Source organism: Pipistrellus hanaki (genome assembly GCF_964339955.1).
Source record: "Pipistrellus hanaki genome assembly, chromosome: 12".
Classification (NCBI taxonomy): Eukaryota; Metazoa; Chordata; class Mammalia; order Chiroptera; family Vespertilionidae; genus Pipistrellus; species Pipistrellus hanaki.
The window spans coordinates 13,709,770-13,736,100 of NC_140514.1; the positions used below are offsets into that span (position 1 = coordinate 13,709,770).

At 37.7% G+C, this 26,331-nt stretch overlaps 1 protein-coding gene across 4 annotated transcripts; it reads right to left on the minus strand.

Moving 5' to 3' along the window:
* Positions 1-1,746: 1,746 nt before the first annotated feature.
* On the minus strand, positions 1,747-26,331 carry PPP1CB (protein phosphatase 1 catalytic subunit beta). 4 transcript variants are annotated; one of them, XM_084900165.1, is made up of 9 exons: positions 26,218-26,331; positions 25,858-26,000; positions 16,820-16,951; positions 14,161-14,391; positions 12,697-12,801; positions 10,823-10,894; positions 9,673-9,824; positions 6,363-6,497; positions 1,747-3,583 (listed from the first exon to the last, which is right to left on the minus strand). In XM_084900165.1, exons 2-9 carry the CDS (start codon positions 25,907-25,909, stop codon positions 3,479-3,481), a joined length of 984 nt encoding a protein of 327 aa, XP_084756291.1. In that variant the 5' UTR covers positions 25,910-26,000; positions 26,218-26,331; the 3' UTR covers positions 1,747-3,478. The 4 variants fall into 4 exon arrangements, with proteins under 4 accessions (XP_084756291.1, XP_084756292.1, XP_084756293.1 ...); XM_084900166.1 differs by lacking the exon at positions 26,218-26,331 and adding an exon at positions 26,150-26,215; XM_084900167.1 differs by lacking the exon at positions 26,218-26,331 and adding an exon at positions 26,113-26,208.

Genomic DNA, 26,331 nt, shown 5'->3' on the forward strand with positions numbered 1-26,331 from the left:
GGATGCTCCACAGCTCCAGGACCCTCGAGAACTCCCGCCCATCCGGAGCGAGGGCAGTGCGGGCCAATCAGCGCCCAGGGACGGCCTCCGGGGGCGTGGCCGGGCTGAGGGTGCGTGCGCACGTGCCCCACGTGCCAGATCACAGCTCCCCTTGGACCTTCAGCCGTTACCCTGGTACCCTGTCACCTTTGGGACAAAGCGAAAGGCCACGACCTCCCAGGTGTCCTCAGGCCCCCGAATTTAACCCAAGCCTTTCTCTAGGGCACTTCCAAAGTGAGGCGTGTATTTACAGAGCCGTCTGTCTGCTATGTTAAAGTGATTTTATAACCTAAACTAGTAAGAGGTGTGAATACCTCGGACTCTGACAGAAGGGCTAATGCTTCCCTTTCTGTTAAATCTGTTCTGAGTTGTCAATTCTTCTACAGGAGCCTTTTCTTTTTGGCCTCATCTGACTTAGCCCTGGATCAGGTGCCTAGGATGTAGTCGGTGCTTAATGTTTGTTGAAGGAATACAACAAAGGATTCATCACAGCTTTTTGGTGTTTTCTGGGACATTCCTTCCTCTCCCCTTCTCCCTAACTGGTGACTGAGTCCACCCCACCCCCACTCCCCATGTCCCAGCTTTTCGTGGCTATTTCCCCACTGCAGGCCACTCCAGCCGCAGTGCGACACATTTAACATCGAAATTGTTACACTGTATCTAAATGGCACTTGTTGATGAACATTATGAAGAGCACAGTGATAGAACTTTAGGTGTAGACTTACATGGATTAGTTTATGTCTTATTTAACTCTTATTAATTTTATAAGGTATGCTGTCACTTTCAAAATCCCTTTAACCATGTTTGAGCTCTTCAGGGAAATCTAGCAAAAGGGACTCGGTTCTTCCAAGTGAATGCCACCGATGCAGCTCTGCCTTCAGGGGGAGACCCTCAAAAAGAGGAGTGGATTAGGTCAGGGTAACAAGAGCAGAGTAAGCTTGCCCACCTTCCTTTTCTAAAAACATTTTCAGCATAAAAATGTGAAGAAATAAATGTCGAGCCCTGGCCCGAATGGCTCCGTTGGTTGAGCATCCTCTCATGCACCAAGAAGTCTTGGTTCAATTCCCAGGGGGCACATGCCTGGATTTTGGGCTTGATCCCCAGTAGGGGGTATGCAGCTGATCAAATGTTTCTGTCTCCCTCTCTCTATAAACATTTTTAAAAATCAGAGAGGAAGAACACTATAAATTAGTGACACTAGAATTACAGGTTATTTTTCTCCTAAGGAATGTAGTTTTATTTCAAGTAGCAGTGTTAACTAAATATCTGTAATAAACAAATTATGTACATGATGAAGTGACTTTAAGGCTGCTTGAACATTTAAACATGGTAAGTTCCCGTCCTTTAAAATGTAGTGACCAATATTAATTGGCTTAATTAGTGACTATTTTTCTATAATCAGAATTGACCTGGATAAATTATTCCAAAGGCTTATTTTCTAGACCCACTTTACTTGAATACTAAGAATGCACCTCAAATTCTACTAGAAATTGCTCAACCCTCACTCCAGTGAGGAAGATATTTGAATCACATTAGATAAAAGCTTGTGTAAACTAATCTAATACATCATATACAGTACATGAACACCTTCAGAGAAGGACCAATTCAATATATGTAAAAGACCCTGAAATCGTATTTGAATAAAATATATCTAAATGTCTCATTGTAAAGGGAAAAAAGGAATAAAATAACCAGTCAGGCTTCATATCAGTTAGACAATTTTACTAAATGAGAAAACTACATTTAAAATGTGCTTTAAAACAAAATGAAATTAGAAAAAAAGACATATGCATTTGAAAGAACGTTGCACTGAGCTGAAAATCAAATCTCTTGCAATAATACAATACACCAATTCATAAAACGTAAGTTAACAGAATTCTCAATTTAACATTTTTAACGACAATATTAAGGTCAAGAATTTCACATCTGTGGTAGCAAACATAAAAGGGCATTATAAATATGATATCCGTCCCTATGAACTTACAAATTTGACAATGCTCAATAAAAGCTTTTAGAATCACATCGAAAGTATCACACCCAAAAATCACAAATCTGTGTCCTCTAAGTTCTCCTTATAAAATCTTTATGTTCACTTTTGTAGTCTTGCCATTTGTTAATGCTAACCCTTAAGGGGGGGGGGGGGGGGGGAGAGAATAGAGGGAGAGAGAAAAGAAATGCTGCAAAAAACGCTTGATCATGTACAGAAATTATTGCTACTATAGTTCACTACAAAGCATGTCTATACAATATCATATGGACTTTGATCATGAAAAATCAAAATAAAAATCTTTAGTGACATAAGCCTTACAATCGTATACAACATTCACATGGCATTAATAGACTGTTAAGCACCCAATACCCTTAGTTGACAGAATGTCCCACAGACCAGCATTCATTTAAATATGTCCTTCGTACAGAGAAAGGGAGAGAGTGTCAGCTTTCCAAGGCTTATCAAAAAAGGATTCCCATGTTTTATGGATTTAAACACACAAACACACACACAAAAAAAACCCACAACAAAAACCCAAAAAACAAAATCGATGCAGGTGAAAGTGTTTCCAGAAAGTTAAGCATGCCAAAAGGTGTTTCGTGCAAATTAAAACCTAAAACAAAGGTACCACATAATCACATTACCAACTAGGTGGGTAATACTATATGTACTTTATCTTAAAGTTAAATGAAATGCTACTTCACAATACAGCATCAATCAGTTAAAAATTAGAGTGCACAAATCCATATCTGTGGCAATTTCTGTATGAAGCAAAATATTCACTACCAGCTATAATGTTTGCCCAAACTGTTGATTAAATCACTGGATTGGACAGTTTGCATACTTTTAAAATACCAACCTCTAAAATTCCTTTTCACAGCAATGAAGCATAAGCTTTCTAAGTAAGATTAAACAGGTACATAAGTAAATAAGCAAGAGAAAATAATAGTTGGTGAATGTCTTTAGAACTTGTTCCACATTTCACTTTTAAAAATGTTTAGGGGGAAAAATTTAAAATATTTGCCATTATTCTAGCAAAAACAAACAAACAAAACAAAACAAGCCCAAAATAATTAAACAACCAAGCAACACTAAAACCACATTACACAGATGGATCATCATGCTTTCATCTGATTTAACGATCACATCTAGTTTAATTGGGATGCTTTTCAACTTTAAAAACTGTGGTAAGTGAAGATGTAACTTTAATGGGTAATTCTGAATTTGGATTTAACTTTGTTGAATATTATAACAGAGTATACTTATTACAATACAGTGTAGCACATCTTTCTATTAGAAAAAAATTTAAGATCCTTTACCCGTCTCCTTAAGTTAAAGGTGTGACATCATAAAGGGTGTCAAATGGCTGGATGGTTTTACAGTGCACACTTATATATTATGAAGTATGTCCTTAACAAATCTGATGGTTTCTTTAGACAGTTCCTTTCTTCACCTTTTCTTCGGTGGATTAGCTGTTCGAGGTGGAGTGACCGGACGTCCTGAATTCAGTCCACCATACTGGTACTTAGCTTTCTTTTCAGATGGTTTCAATATCTTAAAGTAAACAATTTATTAACAACGTTATTCTTTCAAGTGCAATAAGCTTAAGAAAATTACTGTTACAACAGTGGGTGTGTTTTTTTTCTTATTCAATAAATGGCAGAAATTATAAAGTGCAATAAAAATGTAGAAAAAACAGTAAATTTCCACAAATATTTCTCACATTTTAAAGTTTTCAAACATCTGAATAGTGCAATTGTACCATTCCATCAATAATTTACTAACAAAAGCATTTGTTAGTATACAAAACCTATCAACTACCATTCCTTAGATTTAAGCAAAAAAATTTTTTCCAATCAGTGTATCTCTGTGGTGAGGAAAACACTCTGGCTTTAAGAGTCAAAAAGACCTAGGTTCTCACCATAATTCTGCCACTACTTAGAGGTTAACTAGTCACAAACTCTTCACACCTTAATTTTTTTATTGTAAACAGACCTTTTCACTTAAAAAGCAGCTCTGAGGAAGCATTTGAGACCTTGCTCCCGAGCATATGCCATCAGTTTGGCTCAAATAAACTCATAAAAATTCAAAAACAAAAAACACCCCAAAACAAACCAGCTTTATTTTTATATATTATATAGCATAAAGTTCACCCATTTAAAATGTATAAGTCAATGCTTTTTAGTATATGTATTTACAGAGTTGTAGAGCAACGGCCATAATCTATAATTTTGTCACCCCAAAAGAAACCTTGTTCCCATCCCCTTTCTACTCCCCTACTCACTCTCCCTCCTTTAACTCTAAACAACCACTAATCGACTTTCTTACTCTATTTTTTTTTTAAACATATTTTTATCCATTTTTCAGAGAGGAAGGGAGAAGGATAGAGAGCTAGAAACATCGATGAGAAACATCGACCAGCTGCCTCCTGCACACCCCCTACTGGGGATGTACCCGCAACCAATGTACATGCCCTTGACCAGAATCGAACCTGGGACCTTTCAGTCCGCAGACCGACGCTCCATCCACTGAGCCGAACCCGTTTTGGCAACTTTCTTACTCTATTGATTTGTCTTTCTGGCTATTTCATATAAATAGGACCTGACAATATGTGGAATTTTGTGACTTGCTTCTTTGTTTTTAAGATTTATATATGTTACAGCATATATCAGTAGTTCATTACATTTAATTGTCAAACAATATGCCATTTTGTTTATTCATTCTTTAGCTGATTGACATTTGGGTTGTTTTCAACCTTTGGGTACTATAAATAATGTTCCTATGCATATGCATATAATTGAATACCTATTTTTAATTCTTTTGGGTGTATACCTCAGATTAAAATTGCTGGGTCATGCAGAAACTCCATGTTCACTACACCATCTTACATTTTCACTATCAATGTACATTTTTACTATGGATGTGTGAAAGTTCCAATTTCTCTATGTCCTCAGCAATACTTGTTATTGTCTTATTAAAATTGTATTCATTTTTAAAAAACATATTTTATTGATTTTTTACAGAGAGGAAGAGAGAGGGATAGAATTAGAAACATTGATGAGAGAGAATCATCGATCAGCTGCCTTCTGCACACCCCCCACTGGGGATGTGCCTGCAACCAAGGTACATGCCCTTGACCGGAATCGAACCTGGGACCCTTCAGTCTGCAGGCCGACGCTCTATCCACTAAGCCAAACCGGTTTTGGCAAAAATTGTATTCATTTTTTTTTAAATTAAATTATTATCTATGTACATATTTTATCATTGCCCCCCTCCCATACATACCCACTCTCTCCAGAGTTTTGTGTCCATTGGTTTGTATTCATTTTTAATAGAACTTTACGCTCATTATAGGTAGAAAATTTCAATATTTATACAAAAAATGCATACAAAAGGCTTATGAAATATTTCTTAAAACTATTCAAAGCATCACAGTGCCTCACTGAAAAATAATATATTAATTCAACTCCACTCTGGTGACTGTTGAAGGATATGGCCTGGTTACTATCCTTAAATTATACGTGAGAAGTCAAAAATTTACACTCATTTATACTAGTAGTTACAAACAGTATAATATAAAAAAAAAAAAAGGGGAATGGTCTACATTTAAAAAGAAGGTATGTATGTTCGGGGATATAAAATAACCTTTGCAAAAACAAAGTATCAAAGTTGTTTTGGCCTATCAACAAGAATGATTTTAAGTAGCATGTTAAAGTTATTCACTTTTAAAATATAAATGTTTCTACATTTATAAATTGGTACTTTAAAATTATCTGGAAAGCTTTTTCTTAGGTAAATATTGTTATTTTCATCTGAGTTTATAAACTCGGTCTTTAAAACCCTCAATACTAAGGACCCTGCACTGGCCTGTGCCTTTCCCTCCCTCTCAGTTTCCCCAGGCATTTTTCCTTTGCCTTTCTTTCTCTTGAGCTCCACTGGCCCTTCTTTGGCTTCTTTTGTTTCCCGAGCTGGCTCACCTCTACTACCTCTGTAACTTTCTAATTAAACTTTCTCTTAAAATTTTTTTGGGAAAAATGACTGCTATAACTTAGGTCCCCTAAAACTCTAATATCTGATATATACCAAAAGGCTGAAACCTTTGTGAATAAAAACAGAAATCTCTACTGAACCTATGCTGAGGTTCACTTCTTCTTCTTCTTCTATTTTTTTTTAAAAAATAAATCTTTATTGTTCATATTACAATGAGGTTCACTTCTTAATAAAACCGATTTTCTACACTGGCTCAAGGAAAGTACACCAGTCTAAAAGAAAATTTTCTTCTGACAATACTTTTATTAATTATATTTCCGGTTGTTATAAATTTATATTATACCTGAAATGAACACATCAAAGTTTCATCCACACTCATCATTCCACCAGCATTATCGAATTCACCACAGTAATTTGGGGCTGAAAATAGGGTCACCAATTGTCGTTTAGCAAAAAATTCATATCCATCTTCCACAACCTGTCAAAGGAAAAAAACATGTAATTCTCAACCATCTAAACTCACTGAGATTAATGTAATAAAAACCTAAAAAAAAAAAGCAAACCCCGTTTTGAAAACTTGATTTTTATTCTTAAACTGCCTTAGAATATTTAAATTAGTGTGCTTTTACTATGATGGTCAAGATTTAGTTTACATGATATCATAATAAATTTATGACTATTAAGAAGTTTAGAAATCATGCCATTTCCAGGGCTCTGCATATGCTAATACCGTGTTTTCCTGAAAATAAGACCTAGCGCATGGAAAGATAAGACATCCCCTGAAAATAACACCTAGTGCAACTTTGGGGGAAAAAATTAATATAAGACATTGTCTTATTTTCGGGGAAACAGGGTATGTAGTGTCTACAGGGAGCTGAGACCCTAAGCACTTCTAGATGATGGCATTATAATCCAACTATAGAATTCTTAGTTCAGTGAACAATAACCAGACAAGGAAAAACAGATTATGGCAAGGTTTTTCTTGCTCCACTTTTAAATTTTATATTACAAATAATGCTCTACTAAATTGAACTTAATTTACACAGATAATACTCCTAAAAATTAGCTTGTTATAGGTTAAAATTTTAATAATTAAATTTTCTTTAATAATTTAACATAATTTTTAGTATTGTCAATTTCTGAGTGAATTAATTTATTATTTCTCAGCTCTACAATTTAAGAGGTAATGATATCTAAACACTTAATATTTATTTATAATGGGCAATAATACTGTTTGTTAGGTACCCTTGATTAAGCAACAATTATCCTACAACACTTGCTAAGAAAGCACCTCCAAAACAATTTATGTTTTAAAATAATTTCTTAGTATCAGGTACATGCTCATGATGTAATTATCTCATGGTAGAATTTAGATATTAACCTTTTCTGTTAAGCCCTGGCCACCTTATCTACTCCAGGCTCAGCATGGTGGTTGGCACTCAGTACATCCTTTTAGTTCTTAGTTTCCTTGTTCATTCAATCACACATTTACTGAAAGAACAGGTTTGTTCCTATAGAAAATATTTGGAACTTGTGTTATTTCTCATCACAAGTCTCTTAATATTAGAGATGATTTGTGTTTTGTATTGGTTTGATATGATTTCAAATCCACCTGTTTATGACAAAAATGAAGTTCGTAAGAGTAAAGTTGTTTTGTTTGTTTTTTAATATATCTACTGACTTCAGAGAGGAAGGGAGAGGGAGAGAAAGAAACATCAATGATGAGAATCATTGATCGGCTGCCTGCTACATGCCCCCAACTGGGGATCGAACCCGCAACCCAGGCATGTGCTCTTGGCAGGAACTGAACTTGGGACCCTTCAGTCCACAGGTTGACACTCTATCCACTGAGCCAAACCAGCTAGGGCAGTAAAGTTGTTTTGATATAAGAATGAGGTAAGCTGTCATGATCTCATCTGCTGTCATTGATAAGCACTCAGCAGCTCAGCTACTAGGGGACACTGCTGGGGGCTTAGCAAAAAAAAAAAATTTGCCCTAAGCCAATTTGGCTCAGTGGCGAGAGCACTGGCCTTCAGATTCAAGAGGTTACAGATTTTATTCCAGTCAAGGGCATGTATCTAAACTGCAGGCTCTAGCCCCAAGACTGCAATCTGTCAGGCACAACCAATTGATGTTCTCTCTCACATCTATGTTTTTCTCTCTGACTCTCCCCCTCCCTTCTACTCCCTCTACCCCCCACCCCCCCCACCCCCACCCCGGCAAATAAACAACAAACAATGGAAAAACATATCCTCAGGTGAAGATTAACAACAAAAGTAACTTAAAAAACAAACAAACATGTGCCAGACCGGTTTGGCTCAATGGATAGAGCGTCAGCTTGGGGACTGAAGGGTCCCGGGTTCGATTCCGGTCAAGGGCATGTATCGTGGTTGCAGGCATATCCCCAGTGGGGGGTGTGCAAGAGGCAGCTGATCGATGACGCTCTCTCATCGATGTTTCTAACTCTCTATCTCTCTCCCTTCCTCTCTGTACAAAATCAATAAAATATATATTTAAAAAAACAAACAAACAAACAAAAAAACACATGTAAAGAAACAACTATGGCAAGGGAACATTTAAACTATAAATACCCAGAGTTTGTGAAGACCATGTGAGAGTTCCTGGGGACTCTGCTGACCTAAGTAACTCTCTTAAGGGCATTAGCTCCTCTCCCGGTAAAAGCTTATTAGTAGCGAGAAAGCTGTGCAGCAGCCCCCACAAAGGAGATCATCTTACCAGTCAACACTAGCTCCACCACTGCCTAACAGCATGCCCTAGTAACAAGGGACTCTTACTTGTCACTTCTCCTTGGCTAACCCATCTCTCCTAAGCCTGAGTGCCAACCAAGTCCTATAAAGGTACACTTCAGTTCAATTAGAACTTTATTACTTTCTTTCCCTTTGCCTGGTACAACAGTGTGTAATCTATTATTGCTTTGGAATATGTATTTTTTTTTAGATTTTTTTCAAAACTGATTTTGAGAGAGAGAGAGAGAGATAATTGATGTGAAAGCAAAACATCACTACCTCCTTCCTGCATGTCCTCCTATTAGGGATTAAGCCAGAAAATTGGGCATGTATGTGCCTGATTTGGAAATCAAACTGAACCTTTCAGTGCGCAGGAAAACACCCAACCAACTGAGCCACAAAGCAAATGTTATTTCTTTTCTTTTCTTTAAAAATATATTTTATTGATTTTTTTTTTTACAGAGAGGAAGGGAAAGGGATAGAGAGACAGAAACATCGATGAGAGAGAAACATCAATCAGTTGTGGATATGTGCCCACAACCAAAGTAAATGCCCTTGACTGGAATCAAATTTCCTCAACTTTCTAAAAAATGTCTTTTTACAGTGTGGTTGGTTCTTATCAAAATCCCCACAATTCATTTGGTTATTATCTATAATATGTAAATATCACATTATAATGGGATCAAATATTTCTAGAAAGCTTCAAACACTGAAAAATTTATTAAATTGCAGTATAACTGCAAAAATATATTATTTTGAAACATTTCCTCTTAAAGTGTGAGAAAGGGTTAACAAATCATTAGACTGTTAATTGTGAAACAGGCTTCACCTCTCAGTTTCCTCAAAAATAAAAGTAGACTTGTGTGAAGTTAATATTAAAATACACAAAAGTTTTAAATTTCGTACCTGATGAGCTCGACAAATCAAGTCTAAATCATGACGATTTAGAAATTTACTGACTACATCAGCTCCAAAAGTGAAGGAAACACCACGATCATTTTCTCCCCAGCCTTGCACATCCTTATCTGGGTCAGACCATAGCAAATCACAGAGCAAACCTTTAAAGAATAAAACCAGCAATGAATAAAGCAAAACAAAGTTTATAAAGTAAAGTATACCTTCATTACATTTCTTCTCCTATCCCTTCACCCTTTAATAAACAGTAACAATTTCTTGCCTCTGGTATCTAAGTTATCAAACTTAGCCATTTTTTATTAAAGCCCCATATAAATATAATCATCCTTGGTTTCTTAAGGTATACTTTCAACCTTTTCCATAGAGGAAATATGTGTACATCTCATTCTAAGAACACACACAATATATGGAAAAGGCTGTTCATCTTTTGTATGTGTTTTCTCCATATTGATAAGCAAGTAACACACAAGCATTTCCTGAATAGTTCATCCTTTCCTTACAGAGTTACCTCCTACACTGTCTATTTCTGGGTGCTGTAGTCTACTCCACTAATCAATTTTACGTATCTGTGAGCCAACAACACACTAGAACTTTTAAATAAATCTGTATTTGGTAGGGTGCTATTATTTATTTATTATATAAACCAATTCTACTTCCACTAAATATAATTAAATTCAAATTGCCAATCCTATATAATAAAAGCCTAATATGCTAAGGGTCAGTTGTCTGGTTGTCCAACCAATCAAAGTGTAATATGTTAATGATATGCTAAGGCCGCTCAACCTCTCGGTATGATGCGCATTGACCACTAAGGGGCAGACGCCCCAACTGGTAGGTCAGCTTGCTGGTGGGGTCCAGCCAATGGGGACTGCGTGAGATGAGCTGGACCTGAAGCCCTACTGTGGTCTCTCCCTGACTGGCCAACCTCCTGCATCCCTCCCTGGCCCCAATCGTGCACCAGTGGGGTCCCTCCACCTGGCCTGTGCCCTCTCACAATCCAGGACCCCTCAGGGGATGTTGGAGCGGTTTCAGTCCAACCCCTGCAGGCCAGGCCAAGGGACCCCACGGTGCACGAATTTGTGCACCGGGCCTCTAGTAATTTTACATAAAACAATTAAGCAAACATCGCTATATACATAACCTGTATCAGGGACATCAGTGGGTCTCATAATTCTCCGAATCTGCTCCATAGATTGCAGGTCTGGTGACAGTCCTATAAATAAAAACATGAGTCAATAGTTATTGACGTCTAAAATAATTTCACCCAAACAAAAAAACATATTTAATTAAGTAGATTCACTATGTGAAATTAAAGACATTTAAAATTTTCCTTTTAATATTTTGTTATTAAATAGAATCCCATTTTGATATAACAGAACATTATAATTAGCTTCTCTACTCTTTCCTACCAGGAAATAAAATTCTCTTTCATTTCAAAAAAATTTCCCAAGGAAAGAAATCCTACCACTCTCTTTCCAACCATTCCCTGTCCATTAGACCTTCTTATAATCCATGCCAACATGCTCATTTATCTTCACAAAAGCCTGTTGAACAGAATGATAAACATGAAAATACTTTGTAATCTTTCAAGCAGTACACAGTACAGCCAGTATTTCTCTTTGGTAGACAATCTAAGCATTATCACAAAGAATGAACCTAAATATTCATACTCCTTCCTGCTTGCTACACTTCTATTCTTAGCTATGCTAATGTGTAAGAGCTACAATTTCTTAAATGTTTAGTATCTATTGTAAAATGTTTAATTAATACAGAGAATTATGTACCATTAGAGAATAAACTACCTAGAAAAGTACATCTATCTTTTTAGCATTGTCTTAATTTTTCCCTTATACTGATAGATAACTAATTTTCTTACAGTATTTTCATTAAATTAGTTCCCTATATAAAAACCCAATTTGGCTATCAAACCATTCAATAAACTCATTTGCTCGGTATTCAAATCTCTATTATCTGACCCCATCCATCATTCCCCAACATGTACTTGACATTCTAGACAGGCCAGTCCTCACTCATTTCTTAAACTAACCATATTGTCTTATGTTTCCACCTCTCCAAAACCTGTGTCTCCATAACATTTACCCAACAATTCTCTCCTTTTCCTGACTTCTCATAATTACTGTCTCTATAAGTTCTTTGACATAAATTCCTTTCATTACTCAATATCTGTTTTGAAAGTATATATTTTATCAATAGATTTTTAAATTCCCCAAGATAGCCAACTCATATATTGGCGCCATATCTATATCTATTTTCATGGCATGTAGCCTGATGCTAGAAATGTATTAATTTTTCAAATAAGTTTTCAAAAATCAAGCTTATTTAACAAGTCATAGAGAGTAACATTCTACCAAAAATTATTTTTAGAACTAAAGCAGACATATTACATAAAGCCTAGAACTCTTGGCATGTGGAAATATTAAATGATGTTTGGATTCTGATAAAAGGCATTAAATAAAGGCAGGAAAACAGCTATCCTCTTATTTTTACAGATAGTAGGGGCATCTTCCTGTTACAACAGAGGCAAAAGGATGATATTATTAAAAACAAAACTATGGTTATCCTATGTGAAATTCTTTAAAGATAAATACTAAATTTTCATTATATATAAATATAAATTTCTAGGTAGGAGAGATTTTAGTCATGTTTAAAACAGTTTTAATCACTTGAGTTTTCACAAAAGCACTGTTAAATATTATAGGTCTTGCCAAAACCGGTTTGGCTCAGTGGATAGAGCGTCAGCCTGCGGACTGAAGGGTTCCAGGTTCAATTCTAGTCAAGGGCATGTACCTTGGTTGCAGGCACATCCCCAGTAGGGGATGTCCAAGAGGCAGCTGATCGATGTTTCTCTCTCATTGATGTTTCTAACTCTCTATCCCTCTCTCTTCCTCTCTGTGAAAAAAATCAATAAAATATATATTTAAAAAAATATATTATAGGTCTTTTCTAAATAATAGAAGAATAAGAAAAACTCATAAGGTAAATTTAGTAGTCTACCTCCATGACAACAGAAGATCTTCTCATCCACAATGGCGGCTATAGGCAGACAGTTGAAACAATCAGTGAAGGTCTTCCACAACTTAATATTAAACCTTCGTTTGCCTACAAAAAGAAAAAGCAAATAGAATAAATACATTTAAATTGTTCTCATTAGTTATCTCACAACCACAAGATTATGAATAATTTCAATTTTCTTTGTTTATCTAGCACTGTTTTTTTCTATAATGAACAAGTGCTACTTGTATATTTTAAAAATGGTAATACATTTAAAAAAACATTTACACCTTCAGTAAAGTTACAAAGACTTCAAAGATTGTGTTAGGTGTTCTATGAAACAATACATCAAACACTTGTCTTTTAAGATCACTGTGACAGCAACTTTGAAAGGGTCTAATAGACTATTTTTATTTTTTCCATTCAATATATGTACTAGTTACATATGTAGCCAAATAAATAAACAAATAGAAGCAAAAGGGGTGCCTCTGGACATTGTCCATTTTAACTCTAATGCACTGAGTAATACAGCATAAACTTATTACCAATAAAGGAGAACTTACAAGAGCTTAACTGGTATTCACTTTTGAATGAATTACAACTTGGCACTATAGCAAGTATAAACAGAGACAAAAGCCAAAATTTTCCTTTAGTCTAGCATAAAAAGGCACAACAAAAACAATCTTAAGTTTATGTTCACCTTTTTAGTGTTACTCAATTTCTCTGAATTTGGCAATAAGTTGCAACAACTAACCCAGGGAAGGGATAAAAGACGCAAACTCTAATTTCCTATGGTTTTACATCTCTACCTGTCTCTCAATGGTAAGGCTAACTCAAAGCAGTGCTTGTAAGCTGTTCTCACATACATTATTTCATTTTATACAATTTCTATCCTGAGGATATTCAAGCCTGTATTTTATCTTTTAAAAATGAACCTTTATTTCTGATGTAGCTTCAGAAAAGTGGTTATAGTTTGATACACTACAACCCACTTTCTGTCTGCTGGTCTGATTAAACAATTGAAACTACATACTACCCCTCAGAAATAAATATCTATAATAATCATAGGATGCCTCAATATTTCTTTGACAAAGAGCCAGTAAGATTTTCTGTTATATCACAAGAATGCTGAGCACTAAAACCTTAATGGACACTAGAAAACCAGAAGCGAAGCTACTATCTGTAATAACCTTTATTCTACTTAGATATTTTACTATGTAAGCTAATTACAAAAGGTCCTTTCAGCCGACCAAGCTGCAGTCAACCTGAAAGAGATCCCAAGGAACCAATTTAACTATTACATTTCCCAGTTTCAGGTTCCTCTTCCATGAAAGGTTCTCTTCTTGGGCTTATGCTTAATAAATCATATTTTTTTTAAAGAACTCTAAATTGGAAGAACTTTTTTTAAGTAAAAAATTATTAGGGACTTTTCCCATTAATAAGAAATAGGTTTTTATTTTTACTTACATTCATCATAGAATCCATAAATACGATTGATGCTAGCACACTCATGGTTTCCTCTCAAGAGAAAGAAGTTCTCTGGATATTTGATTTTATAAGCCAATAGCAAACAAATAGTTTCCAAAGACTGCTTTCCTCTGTCCACATAATCTCCTAAGAAAAGATAGTTGGCTTCTGGTGGAAAGCCTCCATATTCAAATAATCGCAGTAAATCTGTATACTGTCCATGAATATCTCCTAAAAAGAGAAAAAGTCAGCTTTAGAATATTTGGTTACTGTTGTACAATCACATTCTATGAGATGATTCCTCATGTTTACTCCCTTGTGTAATCCTCTCCCCTTGAGTGACTTGCTTCTAATAAAGAGGATATAGCAAAAGAAAGAGGGGCTGTCACATCTGAGATTGTTACAAAAGATTGTGACTGCCCTGATTGGTTTGGCTCCGTGGATAGTGGACAGAGTGTCTTGTGGACTGAAGGGTCCCAGGTTTGATTCTGGGCAAGGGCATGTACCTTGGTTGCAGGCACATCCCCAGTTGGGGAGGGAGGGGGTAGGAGGTGGCTGATCAATGTTTCTAGCTCTCTATCCCTCTCCCTTCCTTTCTCTAAAAAAAAAAAATCAATAAAATATATTTTGAAACAAACAAAAGATTGTGACTTCCATCTTGCTTGTACTCTCTTGCTTTCTCTCACTCTTAATGATGAAGCCAGCTGCCTTCTGGAAAACCACACATGGCAAAGAACTAAATGAGGACTTTGGCCACATGCTCAGTAGGAACAGAGGCCCTCATCCATTAGCACATAAGGAACTGAATCCCTTCCCAGTTGAACCTCGAAATGACCACAGCCCCAGATGACACCTTGACTGTAGTCTTGGGCGAGCCCTAGAATCAGAGGGCCCAGGCAGGCTGGGTCCAAAATCCTGACTTACAAAAACTGTGAGGTGATAAATTAATGTTGTTTTAAGCAATAAGGTTTTGGGGTGATTTGTTATATAACAACAGAGAACTAATACAGTTAATCTTATTATCTGGTAGTTAAACTTAGGTCCTATTGTTATACCAAATAGCAAGACAAATAAAATAGCAAGAACTCAAATAGATCACTAAGAAACGTGAAAAATAAATTTTTAAAAATCCTCACCCAAGAATACATTTTTCATTGATTCTAGAGAGAGAGAAATGGAGAGGGAGAAAGAAACATTGATTGGGTTGCCTCCTATATGCACCCCAAATGGCAATAGAGCCCCCAATGCTTCAGTGCATGGGACAACACTCCCAACTAACTGAACCACACTGGCCAGGGCCAGATAAATTTCTGCATATAGCAAATAATCCTTAATTGAGCAAAAACTGATAGTTAAGTCTATAAATACTATGTCTTAATCACTAATAGCCACTATCAAGAAAAACTGTATTATTAAACCAAAGCCAGCACAATATATTATTTATACCACTTCCAGCTGTTAGATGAACTATGTAAAAATGTGATCACTCTACTTAAGCTCTTAAGTTTTTGCTTTTGGCCAAAAGCCATTATCAGACTTAAAAACAAACAAACTGTAAAGTTACATAATTTTCAAAATAAAATAATCACAACAAAGGTAGGATACCATGGACGTTGCCATATTGACACTAATTCTGTACCCATTTGACTGGAATCGAATCTGGGGCCCTTCAGTCCATAGGCTGACGCTCTATTCTCTAAGCCAAATAGGTTTCGGCTGTACCTGTTGTTTTTTTTTAACTTGTGTGTACCGACATGCCTATTTCACTACTTCTTTAACGTTAGATAATCAATTTTTTGATATTTTTTCAATCTGATTATAATTCAGGATTTGATTCTGAATTGCATTTCCCTGACTACTAGTGAGATTGAAGATCTTACATATATTGGCCATTTGAATTTCTTCTAATACCTGACTCTTTATTTTTTTTGACTGTATAGCCTTTTCTTATTTATTTATAAGAACTCTTTTATATAGTGAGAATAGCAATCTTTTTATCTGTGGTATATGTAGCTAATACTTTGTAACTTGTCATTTCAAGAAATGACAAGAAATATTTCTTCAAATTTTTTTTTAAAAATATATATTTTATTGATAGTTTACAGAGAGGAAGAGAGAGGGATAGAGAGTTAGAAATATCGATGAGAGAGAATCATTGATCAGTTGCCTCTTGCACACCCCCTACTGGGGATGAGCCTGCAACCAAGGTACATGCCCTTGACCAGAATCGAACCCGGGACCTTTCAGTCCGCAGGGGGACGCTCTATCCACTGAGCCAAACCGGTTTTGGCTATTTCTTCAATTTTTAAAGAAATATATATTTTTTATTGACTTCATAGAGGGAGGAACATCAGTGATGAGAGAGAATCATGGTTTAGCTACCTCCTGTATGCCCCCCACTGGGAATTGAGCCCACAACCCCAGCATATGCCCCTGACCAGAATCAAACCTGGAACCCTTTAGTCCACAAGTCAATGCTCTATCGACTGAGCCAAACCGGCCAGGGCAAAAGTTTCAATTTTTATAGAATTTTATAAAAGAAAACTTATTAGTCTCTTTTATACAAAAACTTTAAAACATTTCCCCTAGATCTTCAATGTAAATATGGGAGAAAAACAGATTCAAAAGAGATTGTTTCAAGCTTTACCCATTTACTTACCACAAATTTTCAATGGTGCTTCCAATTCCAAAAGAATAGGCTGACTGAGAAAGATCTCCCGAGACTTGATACATAAGCCCCGAACTTCTGCTTCAGTCATCTGCACAATTTTTCCTGGACGACATCCTCGTACTGATAAACAATGAATAAATGGTCAGTTTTCTAAAACTTATCCATAAGACAATATTTTGACAGGCAGCAAACTATCAGAAAACCTGTTAGGTCCTATGATAATAGTAAGATTATTCTATGATCTTTTGCTTCTATCTCCATTCATGCTAGTTCTTGACGCTCCGGCAAGTTGCTACCATGGAAATGCAGCCCTCTTTGTTCTTCAGTGGCTAACGTGAGGCCTCACAGTCCTAAAATGATTCAGGGACAGCACCTGTTGAGTGTCTGACCTATTCTCTCAGCAAAGTCTTGCATTTAATAATAAAATGCCAAAATAGCATCATTAAGAAACTGTGGCTATGAAGAAAGAAAGATTAGGAAAAGCAGCTGTCGGGTGAATTAGCTTCACACACTTCTTGGAATATCATCAGCAGTCCCAAGAATTTTATCAACTAATGTCGGACGTTGGGCACCATTTAATGCCAGTGGTCTTGAATCAGCATCTAGAAGGGTTCAGACAATCTGGAGAAGGGGCTATGCGTAAATTAATAAGAGTCCAGAGATGAAACAAAATTTTGAAAGGCATATGAGCCGAAACCAGTTTGGCTTAATGGATAGAGTGTCAGCCTGCAGACTGAAAGGTCCCAGGTTCTATTCCGGTCAAGGGCATGTACCTTGGTTGCAGGCACATCCCCAGTGGGGGGTGTGCAGGAGGCAGCTGATCAATGTTTCTCTCTCATTGATGTTTCTAGCTCTCTTTCCCTCTCCCTTCCTCTTTGTAAAAAAATCAATTAAAAAAAAATATATATATATATATAAGAAAGGCATTTAAGGGCCTCTGTTCCTACAGAGCAGAGGGGTGGGCGGGCCTGGCTAAGGAAACCAAGTTCTCCCGTGTCAGGACCCTTTGTTTTTTATTAACATAAATTGTCCTAAGGCAAGGTGGAGATATACACATCAAAGGCCAGGGTTTCTTATACAAATCTATTGTCAGATTAGGGGTGTTACCTCCAACTGGCTGTTCAGGTGTTTGGCCAGGAGGAGGCAATAACATGTAGACTAAGATGCCCTGAGCCGTCTGGCAGTAAACAATCATCCTTTTCAGGTTTGGGGAAATGCCTTTAGCATTCATAGCAGGCATACCATATGTGACTCAGCCCTTGTTGAGTTCCCAAGTTCCATCAACCTTTCGATGAAACTCCTGCAATCATGACATGCTGGAACTGGCTTCTGGAAATCAACTACCACTTCTATTTTCCAATCAAAACAAAACAGATTTTCAAAGGTGCCAGCCAGACATTTAATAAATTTTTTTTAAAGTATATTTTATTGATTTTTTACAGAGAGGAAGGGAGAGAGAGAGAGCTAGAAACGTCGATGAGAGAGAAACATCGACCAGTTGCCTCTTGCACACCCCCTACCAGGGATGTGCCCGCAACCAATGTACATGCCCTTGACCGGAATCGAACCTGGGACCTTTCAGTCTGCAGACTGACGCTCTACCACTGAGCCAAACCGGTTTCGGCAGATATTTAATAAATTTTAATAAATTATTATGTTTATAGTAGGACATTACATTAAAAATTCTATAAGCTAGTTAGATGAAGAAAAACACTTTTCACATGAATGAAAAAATAAAATTCATTAACTAATATGGTTTCCAGTAACTTCTGAGATGGAGTGGGGAGAAATGGTGCATGGGAGTTCCTTATTTGTCCTAATGAATTGAGCTTGTAATAATTTCCTCTCATTACCTTCTCCATTCACTTTCCCTTTAACCTCTAAATATATTGCTAGCTCCCATTCAATCTTAACTGAGAAGACATTTTAAAAAGGAAAGCATAGGCTATATCTCTATATACCTCTACTATTCTCCATTTACTATTAAGCCCATACATTTTAAAAAATATTTTTATTGATTTCAGAGAGGAAGAGAAAGGGAGAAAGAGCTAGAATCATCAACAATGAGAATTATTGATCCTGCACATCCCACACTGAAATTGAGCCCACAACACAGGCATGTGCTCTGATCTGGACTCCAACTATGACCTCCTTGTTCATAGGTTTACGTTCAACCACTGACTCATGCCAGCCAGGCTAAATAAATTTTATCTTTCAATAACCACTTGTTACTTTCTCCAGCAAGTTCTTATTAATACTTGCCTTCTCTAAAATAGAAAGGATGCCAAGAAAAAAAGAACTAATTCTACTATCTATCATATCTGCCCCATCTTTAACATTTTAATTTTAATTGGTTCTACCCTACTTCCACACCTAATAAAGATTTACTCAAGGATACATATGACTCAATAGCAAAGTGCATTTAAATCCAGGTTTCCTATATTGCCTAAACTTTTCTGTATAATAAATGTCAATTAATTTCAATATACATGGTGTAGTAAAAGTAGTTTACAGTTACTTGCATGGAAAATAATACAATTAATAATAATACAAGATAATCTATAGTCAAGGTTACTCTATCCAGCAAAGTTATCATTCAGAATCAAAAGACATATAGAGTTTCCCAGACAAGAGAAAGATAAAAGGAGTTCATCACCACCAAACCAATATTATATGAAATGTTACAGGGCCTTCTTTTGGGGGGGAGGCAGATAAAGTATGAACAATAAAATGGCAATAAATACATACCTAAAAAACAAAATAAGCAGAATAAAAAAGAATACAAGAATAAACTCTATTTTGTGTACCCACAACTATAAACCTACTTTTGCCCCAGCCTGTATTTTGCACGTTAAGTCTACCTTTAGCCAAAAAAGAAAAAATATATAATTTTTACAATTGGCTAAAATATATAATTTTAGTTTTAAGTGAAAGAATTAAGCAGTCACCATTGATTTCAATGTACCTGAAGTCTGTCTGATAGGAAAATTAATGTGGTTTCAGAGTCTACAGGTGGCCTTCAGAGCCGTGCATAATAAACCCGAATGTCTATAATATTGTGTATGCACATGAACATACATGTTTTTCTGAGAAGACCCCTGGCTTTCATAAATTCTCAAAGAAATCATTTCGAGTACACTGATAAGCAGATAATGATAAAAGGGAAAAGAAGGAAAGTAACTGCCCTAGCCAGTGTGACTCAGTTGGTTGAGCATTGGCACATGCGCAGAAAGGTTGCCCGTTTGATTCCCAGTCACAGCACATACCCAGGTTTCAGGTTCAATCCCTGGTGGGGATGTGTACAGGAAGCAATCAATTGATTCTCTTTCTCTCACATCGATAAAACACACATAGATGAGGGCTAGACAATCTAGGAATAGAGGAAGGAATGCCCTAGCCCTAAGGTTCTCAAAGTGTGACTCCTTTTTAATTGTGCTGACATCTGTACCATGTAAAAGCAACGGCTGGTAAAACTGCTGGTACCCAGCACAAACCAAATCAGTGCTGTCTAACTGTACTACTGTTGTCACTAGTGTATTTATTGCCATCCACTTTTAGCAAACATAAAAAAGCCCAGCTTCACTTAAGAATGCCCTTAATGAAGCAGTAAAAACAATTTTATTACATCTCCACCACTGAGTATACATCTTTTTCATATTCAGTATGACAAAATAGGACGTACCCATAAAACATTTCTGCTGCATACCAAAGTACAAGAGCTGTCTCCAAGAAAAGCACTCATGTGACTGTTTTAGTTTGAAGCTGATCTGGCCACTCCCTTACATCCCCAAACAGAACATCTTTTTTACTAGAAAGCACAACTAACACACTATGGTTATTCACACTTAGATATTTAACAGATACTCTTGAAAATGAATAAAGTGTGCTTGTCATTTCAAGGAAAACAACTGACAGCATTTGTTGCTAATGTTATATTTCAAGCTTTCAAGTGAAAATTAAAATTTGGGAAACCTTATATCCAGCACCATGAACCTGACAGCTTCTCCATACTTAAGGATTCTTCTAATATCTTGTTATAATATTATCAAATGTGATATTTTTGGTATCACAGAAGTGTGAGTACATTTGAAATCTACATAATTCAGTTTAACCAGTGTTCTCAAATGACCAATGCATATTACAAAGTCATGTGTAAGACCCATTTAAAGTACAAGATAGATCAATGAATAAACTGTTAAGAAATTACCACTTGTACGTTTTTGGTATATGTTAAAGAATGCCCACAATATATAACAGATGTCCTTAAACTTATGAAAAGTAACTTTGATTTCTCTAAATCTTGAACATAGGGGGTAGGATTAGGGGAAAAGTAAAAATAGTATTAGACAAGCCAAGAAAATGTCTTGGTCAACCTGTAATTGACAGGCTGGGAACTCGGGGATATTCTGATGAATTCTAGGTATAGAATTCCTTTTTAGTGAAAACAACAACAACAAAAACTGTGCCCAAACCTCCAAATTATACAGTATCAGCACAAATGAAGAGCCAAAGACAATGTTCCCACTAGATATGCACATAGTATAAATACCTCTCCTCGTCCTTGCACAGATGTGGGTAAATTTGGGAAGGGAGAGCCCGAGGCCAGTGATTTTCAGGAAGATTATGTATACCTTCAGAAATCACTTACACATGTGAATAGTGCAGAGACAGGATAAGGACAACTGTCACTGCCCTTTAACTACTTTTTCTACTATATAACAAGTACCCACTGTTATCAGAAACTGAACTCATCCATCAAACTAAGAAAGGACTAGCTACTAATTATTTATACTTCTTTATCTTCAGAATTAGTGTGTGCACTCCCCTTAATTGTGGAATAGACTTTATTTCCATTAAGCATTTTCATTTTATCCAATACAAAGTCTCTGTTTTATGGCATGTTTCAGAGACTGAAATATACACACACACACACACACACACACACACACACACACACACTTTTCACCTACTAATAACCAAGATTTCAAAGATAATCAATTCAGTCTGGGGGAATATGGAGGGTGTACCAGAAGGAAGAATTATGACATTTATCTCTTTCCCCTATCTTCTCTGATCCTCCATTTTCCCAGAAAGAATAAGCGGTGAAATAGCTATTTATAGCAGGTAGAGGAGCAATGATTGCTGCCTGAGATTACAAAAATATGTATCCACGCAAAAACAGAAGATTCCACCACATCACTGCTGAACTTCCTGACATTTACAAACCATTTCTCTTAGCATCCCTATACCCCAATCCCAAGACTTCCAGGATAACCTTTGTTTCAGAAACACTTAGTGACATTTTCGTTATTATTTCTAAATACCTTGACATTCTTTTTGCACCTACATTATTTTACTTCTGTTAAGAGTTGTTTAAGAATGCCTGTCATTGGGATGGATACCCTCTTAAACAATAAATGTGAAGAATAAAAGCCTATCAGATACAATTTACTAATTCTGAATCTTACTATAACCTGGATTTAGACTCAAATGTAAATAGATGTATAAGTCCCAATAAATCCTAATCTTGGATTTAGAAATTTACCAGAAAAGCTCCAGTTCTCCTTAAATAACAAAACAGAAACACTTCTGGGCTATTCGAACTGTCAAGCTTTCCCTCGCCTGCTGGAAGTAACTATTGGGAAAACAAACACTCCAAATTTCTGAATCAGTTAAAACCTGTAACACTTTATGCCTCCTCTAGCTTCTCATCCAAGAAGCAAGAGAAGAAAGTATTCCTCAGATGATCTCCCCTGCTCCCCAACCTGCTCTTTTATAACAGACTTGGCTTTGGATCTATACACACTTTCTCTGCAGAAGCTGAGGCTGCCACAAGCAACTCAACACTTCCTTCAAACTGCCTAACCTTTACACTACTGGGTCAAAATTAAACAATTTACTCAGAAAAAAGGCTTTACACAGTCTGGCAGTTCCGAAAAAGGTTAAATATGGAGTTACCATGTGATCCAGCAATTCCACTCCTAGTTACATATTCAAGGGAACTGAAAACATGACCCCACAAAAACCTGCACACTAATATTCATAGCAGTATTATTCACAATAGCCAAAAAGGGAAAACAACTCAAGTGATGAATAGATACAATTAGTTATTTTATACAATGAAATATTCATCCATAAAAGGAGTGAAATACTGACATGTGTTACAACATAGGTAAACTTTTAAAACATTAAAAGAAGTCAATCACAAAAGACCATATATTATATACTTTCATTTGTATCAGACATCCAGAATAGGCACAATCCCGGCAGAAAATAGATTTAGCGGCTCCCTAGTGTGGGGAGAAGGGAAAGTGGGGTGAAGAAATAAAGAAAGTGTTGGCTAATGGGAACAGGGTTGTGCCTGAGGGTGGAAACATTCTAAAGTTGGCTGTGCTGCCCTGCTGGCGATGCTCAGTGGTTGAGCAGACTTATGAACCAGATTCCTGGTCAGGGCACATGCCGGGATTGCAGGCTCCATCCCCAGTGTGGGGCCTGTAGGAGGTGGCCAATCAATGATTCTCCCTCACCATCAATGTTTCTCTCTCTCCCTTCTCCCTTCCTCTCTGAAATCACTTAAAAATTTGAATTAAATTCAACTATCATGTGACATCACTGAAAAACAAGGCAAACACAAAAATTTTTATGTGAAGATAAAATTACTTATAAGAAAATCCAAGTCTGTTTTGGATGTTTTTTAATGGGTCTAGATTTTGGTAGGAAAAGGAGAGAAGGAACCTGGAGAATTTAAGAACCTCAGGGAGGCACTGTCAAACAAACTAAATATACTTTCCTGGCTTAAGAAGCAAGTAATGGAATTCTTTACTGATGGGTGTGATGAATATGAACAGAGAGAAGGCTAAAAAAATTCCCAAATCACTTGCTTATATTAGGAGTTTCTTGAGTTAAAAACTGTGTTTTTCTTTGGATTCCTGGTGACTGGCACAAAGCAGGTCAACGTTTGGTAATTTAAAAAGGGAAAAATGTTTTGGACTAGAACTCTCACCAATTAAAGAAAAATGATCACCCAAAACCAAAACCAATCATTTATGTAATTTGAATTCACAAAAATAAATGGAATCATTCACTCATTCTATTTTCACACCATTTTTTTTTACCAATAACCTTGAATAATCCACTAGTAAAGATTCTTAATTATCTATAATCATAAAAAATTGCATTTGCCTTAAAAAGTTCCAGATCAAACATGTAAGTCTATTTTGTTTTATGCCTATAAAATATAAATGTTAAGTATATGAAAAATAAAAGTGAATGAGTTGAGACACAAACATCAGATTTTAAAATTATTTAAATTTACGAGCTGAATTTAAAATGCATAAAAATAGATGTGGGCCTAAACGAAACTTCCCCCCAAATTAACATATTAAATATTTTAAAATGCTATTATTACTCTCTTAGAACACACAATAACAATATACAAATTCTTTCAAAGCAAATGTCTCACTCGGCAAGATGTTCACGTCTGTTCAAGTCCACTAAGTCTTAGGTAGTGAACACTAACTGCAGGCACCAGGGGGCCTCCCAGGAATAGCTTGGTAGTAAAGGTAAATACTTCCTGGGAAAACTTTGCTTCTTATTCAGTCTTAATTGGCTGGAAGGCTTTCACATCTGGAGCAAATATACTGTAGTTTGTTACACAACCAGTATGAGGTACCCACAATGGTTTAAACCAATGGTCGGCAAACTCATTAGTCAACAGACCCAAATGTCAATAGTACAACGATTGAAATTTCTTTTGAGAGCCATATTTTTTAAACTTAAATTTCTTCTAACGTCACTTCTTCAAAATAGACTCGCCTAGGCGGTGGTATTTTGTGGAAGAGCCACACTTGAGGGGCCAAAGAGCCGCATGTGGCTCGCGAGCCGCGGTTTGCCGATCACTGGTTTAAACGAAAAGGAACTAGCGCCCCCTCCCCTTCACCCAAAATCATCATACAATCTCTGATGACTTTCCAAATATAAGTATATTGCTACACTGTATCAAACAATTACCTTCACTATCAAACAATTACCTTCAGTAATCTGAAAGCAAATAATAATCCTTTGACCGTTTCTGGCAGAAAGAACTCATTTTTAAAGGCTTATTTTCTCTCTATATATATATATATTCATAAAGCAATTAGTGATGAGGCAAATTTTAGGGTAAAGGGATTCACCGGGAGGAGAGCGCGATTAGCTGTGAATATCCCGGCCTCTCCATCTCTTCAACTTTCCTTCGATCCCCACCCCAACATGAAACTATTCAATAAAAACTGAATGGTCCAGAAACTTCAAAATCTGCGAAGGAAGACTTGTAAATACCTTGTAACACAGGAGAGGCCGTACAATAGACCCTTTCCGAGTTTGTGCAGAAATCAAATCCTCAAAACCGAAAGCTAGTACCTTCAGCAAACGAGCCCACACATTCCATTTTCCTTGCGAGCATCTTTAACTCGCTCAGACACCTTTTTACTATTTTTTTTAAAGCAAAATAATACATGGGAGGTATTTAACTTCCGTTGTGATCCTCTCCTTAAAAACAGAGCTCTTCCTAAAGCATCATATGAAAAAATGCAAAACAGGTCACACAATCGTCTGCAGAAGGTTTTTGTATAAAATTTACTCCGGAACTAGGATCCGAGGCAGCCAAGGGCAAAGCACAAAAAGAGCACAGAAACCCACGTTCCACGGACGTACCACACGGGCGTCCGCCTCCCGGCACCCTCCTTGGGGAAGGGTCACCCAGCACCCTGGGCTCCCCGCACCCAGGCCGGCGCGCCGCCGTGCGGGCCCCCACCCCCCTCCGCGGGGACACTGCCCGCCGGCCCGGCCCGGCCCCCGCGGCGACAGAGCCTCCAGCCCAGCCTCCCGCGGGCCGCGACCCCCCCCCGGCCCACCAGCCTCTTCTCCCCTCCACGGCCGGCCGCCTCGGGGCGGGGAGAGCCCGGGGGTCCCCTGGGTTCCCGCAGCGGAGGGGCGTGAGACCTTAGCGAGGCGCCCCCTCCCCTCCCCGCGGCCCCCGCACTCACCCTCCAGCAGCCGGGTGATGAGACTGTCCACGTTCAGCTCCCCGTCCGCCATCTTGTCGGCACCAGACGCTGCTTCCCGGCGGCCGGAACCTGGGCTTCTCGGCGGCGGCGGCGGCGGCGGCGACCGCTCGGCGTTCCCTCACCTACGAGTCACGCGGCGTTTCCACCCGGTTCCAGCTCCCGCTTGGCCCCCGGCCCTCCCCCCACCCCCTCCCCGCCAAGCAGCGGAGCGCGCGCACTCGGAGGCACACACACACGGTAAATAAATAAATAAACCAGCGGGGCCCCCCACCAGCCGGGCCGCGTCAGACCCAGCGCCGCCTCGTCCTCCTCGGCACCGCCCAGATCCGCAAAGCTCACCAGCGCCTCCGACGGCCCCGACTGCGCACGGCCCGGCCCCGCGCCGCGCCACGCAGCCCGGCGCAGGCGCACGGCGCTCTGTCCGCGGCCCTCCCGCGCCGCCGGCCTTCGCGC

Excerpts from the sequence above, each read along its gene's own strand:
- PPP1CB (XM_084900165.1), bottom strand. The coding sequence starts at position 25,909 with ATGGCGGACGGGGAGCTGAACGTGGACAGTCTCATCACCCGGCTGCTG. Across the intron at positions 9,825-10,822 it reads CACTGATGTCCCTGATACAG|GTTTGCTCTGTGATTTGCTA; the intron begins GTTATGTATATA and ends TATTCTTTAAAG. Across the intron at positions 6,498-9,672 it reads TGATTTGTCGAGCTCATCAG|GTTGTGGAAGATGGATATGA; the intron begins GTACGAAATTTA and ends TTCCTTTGACAG.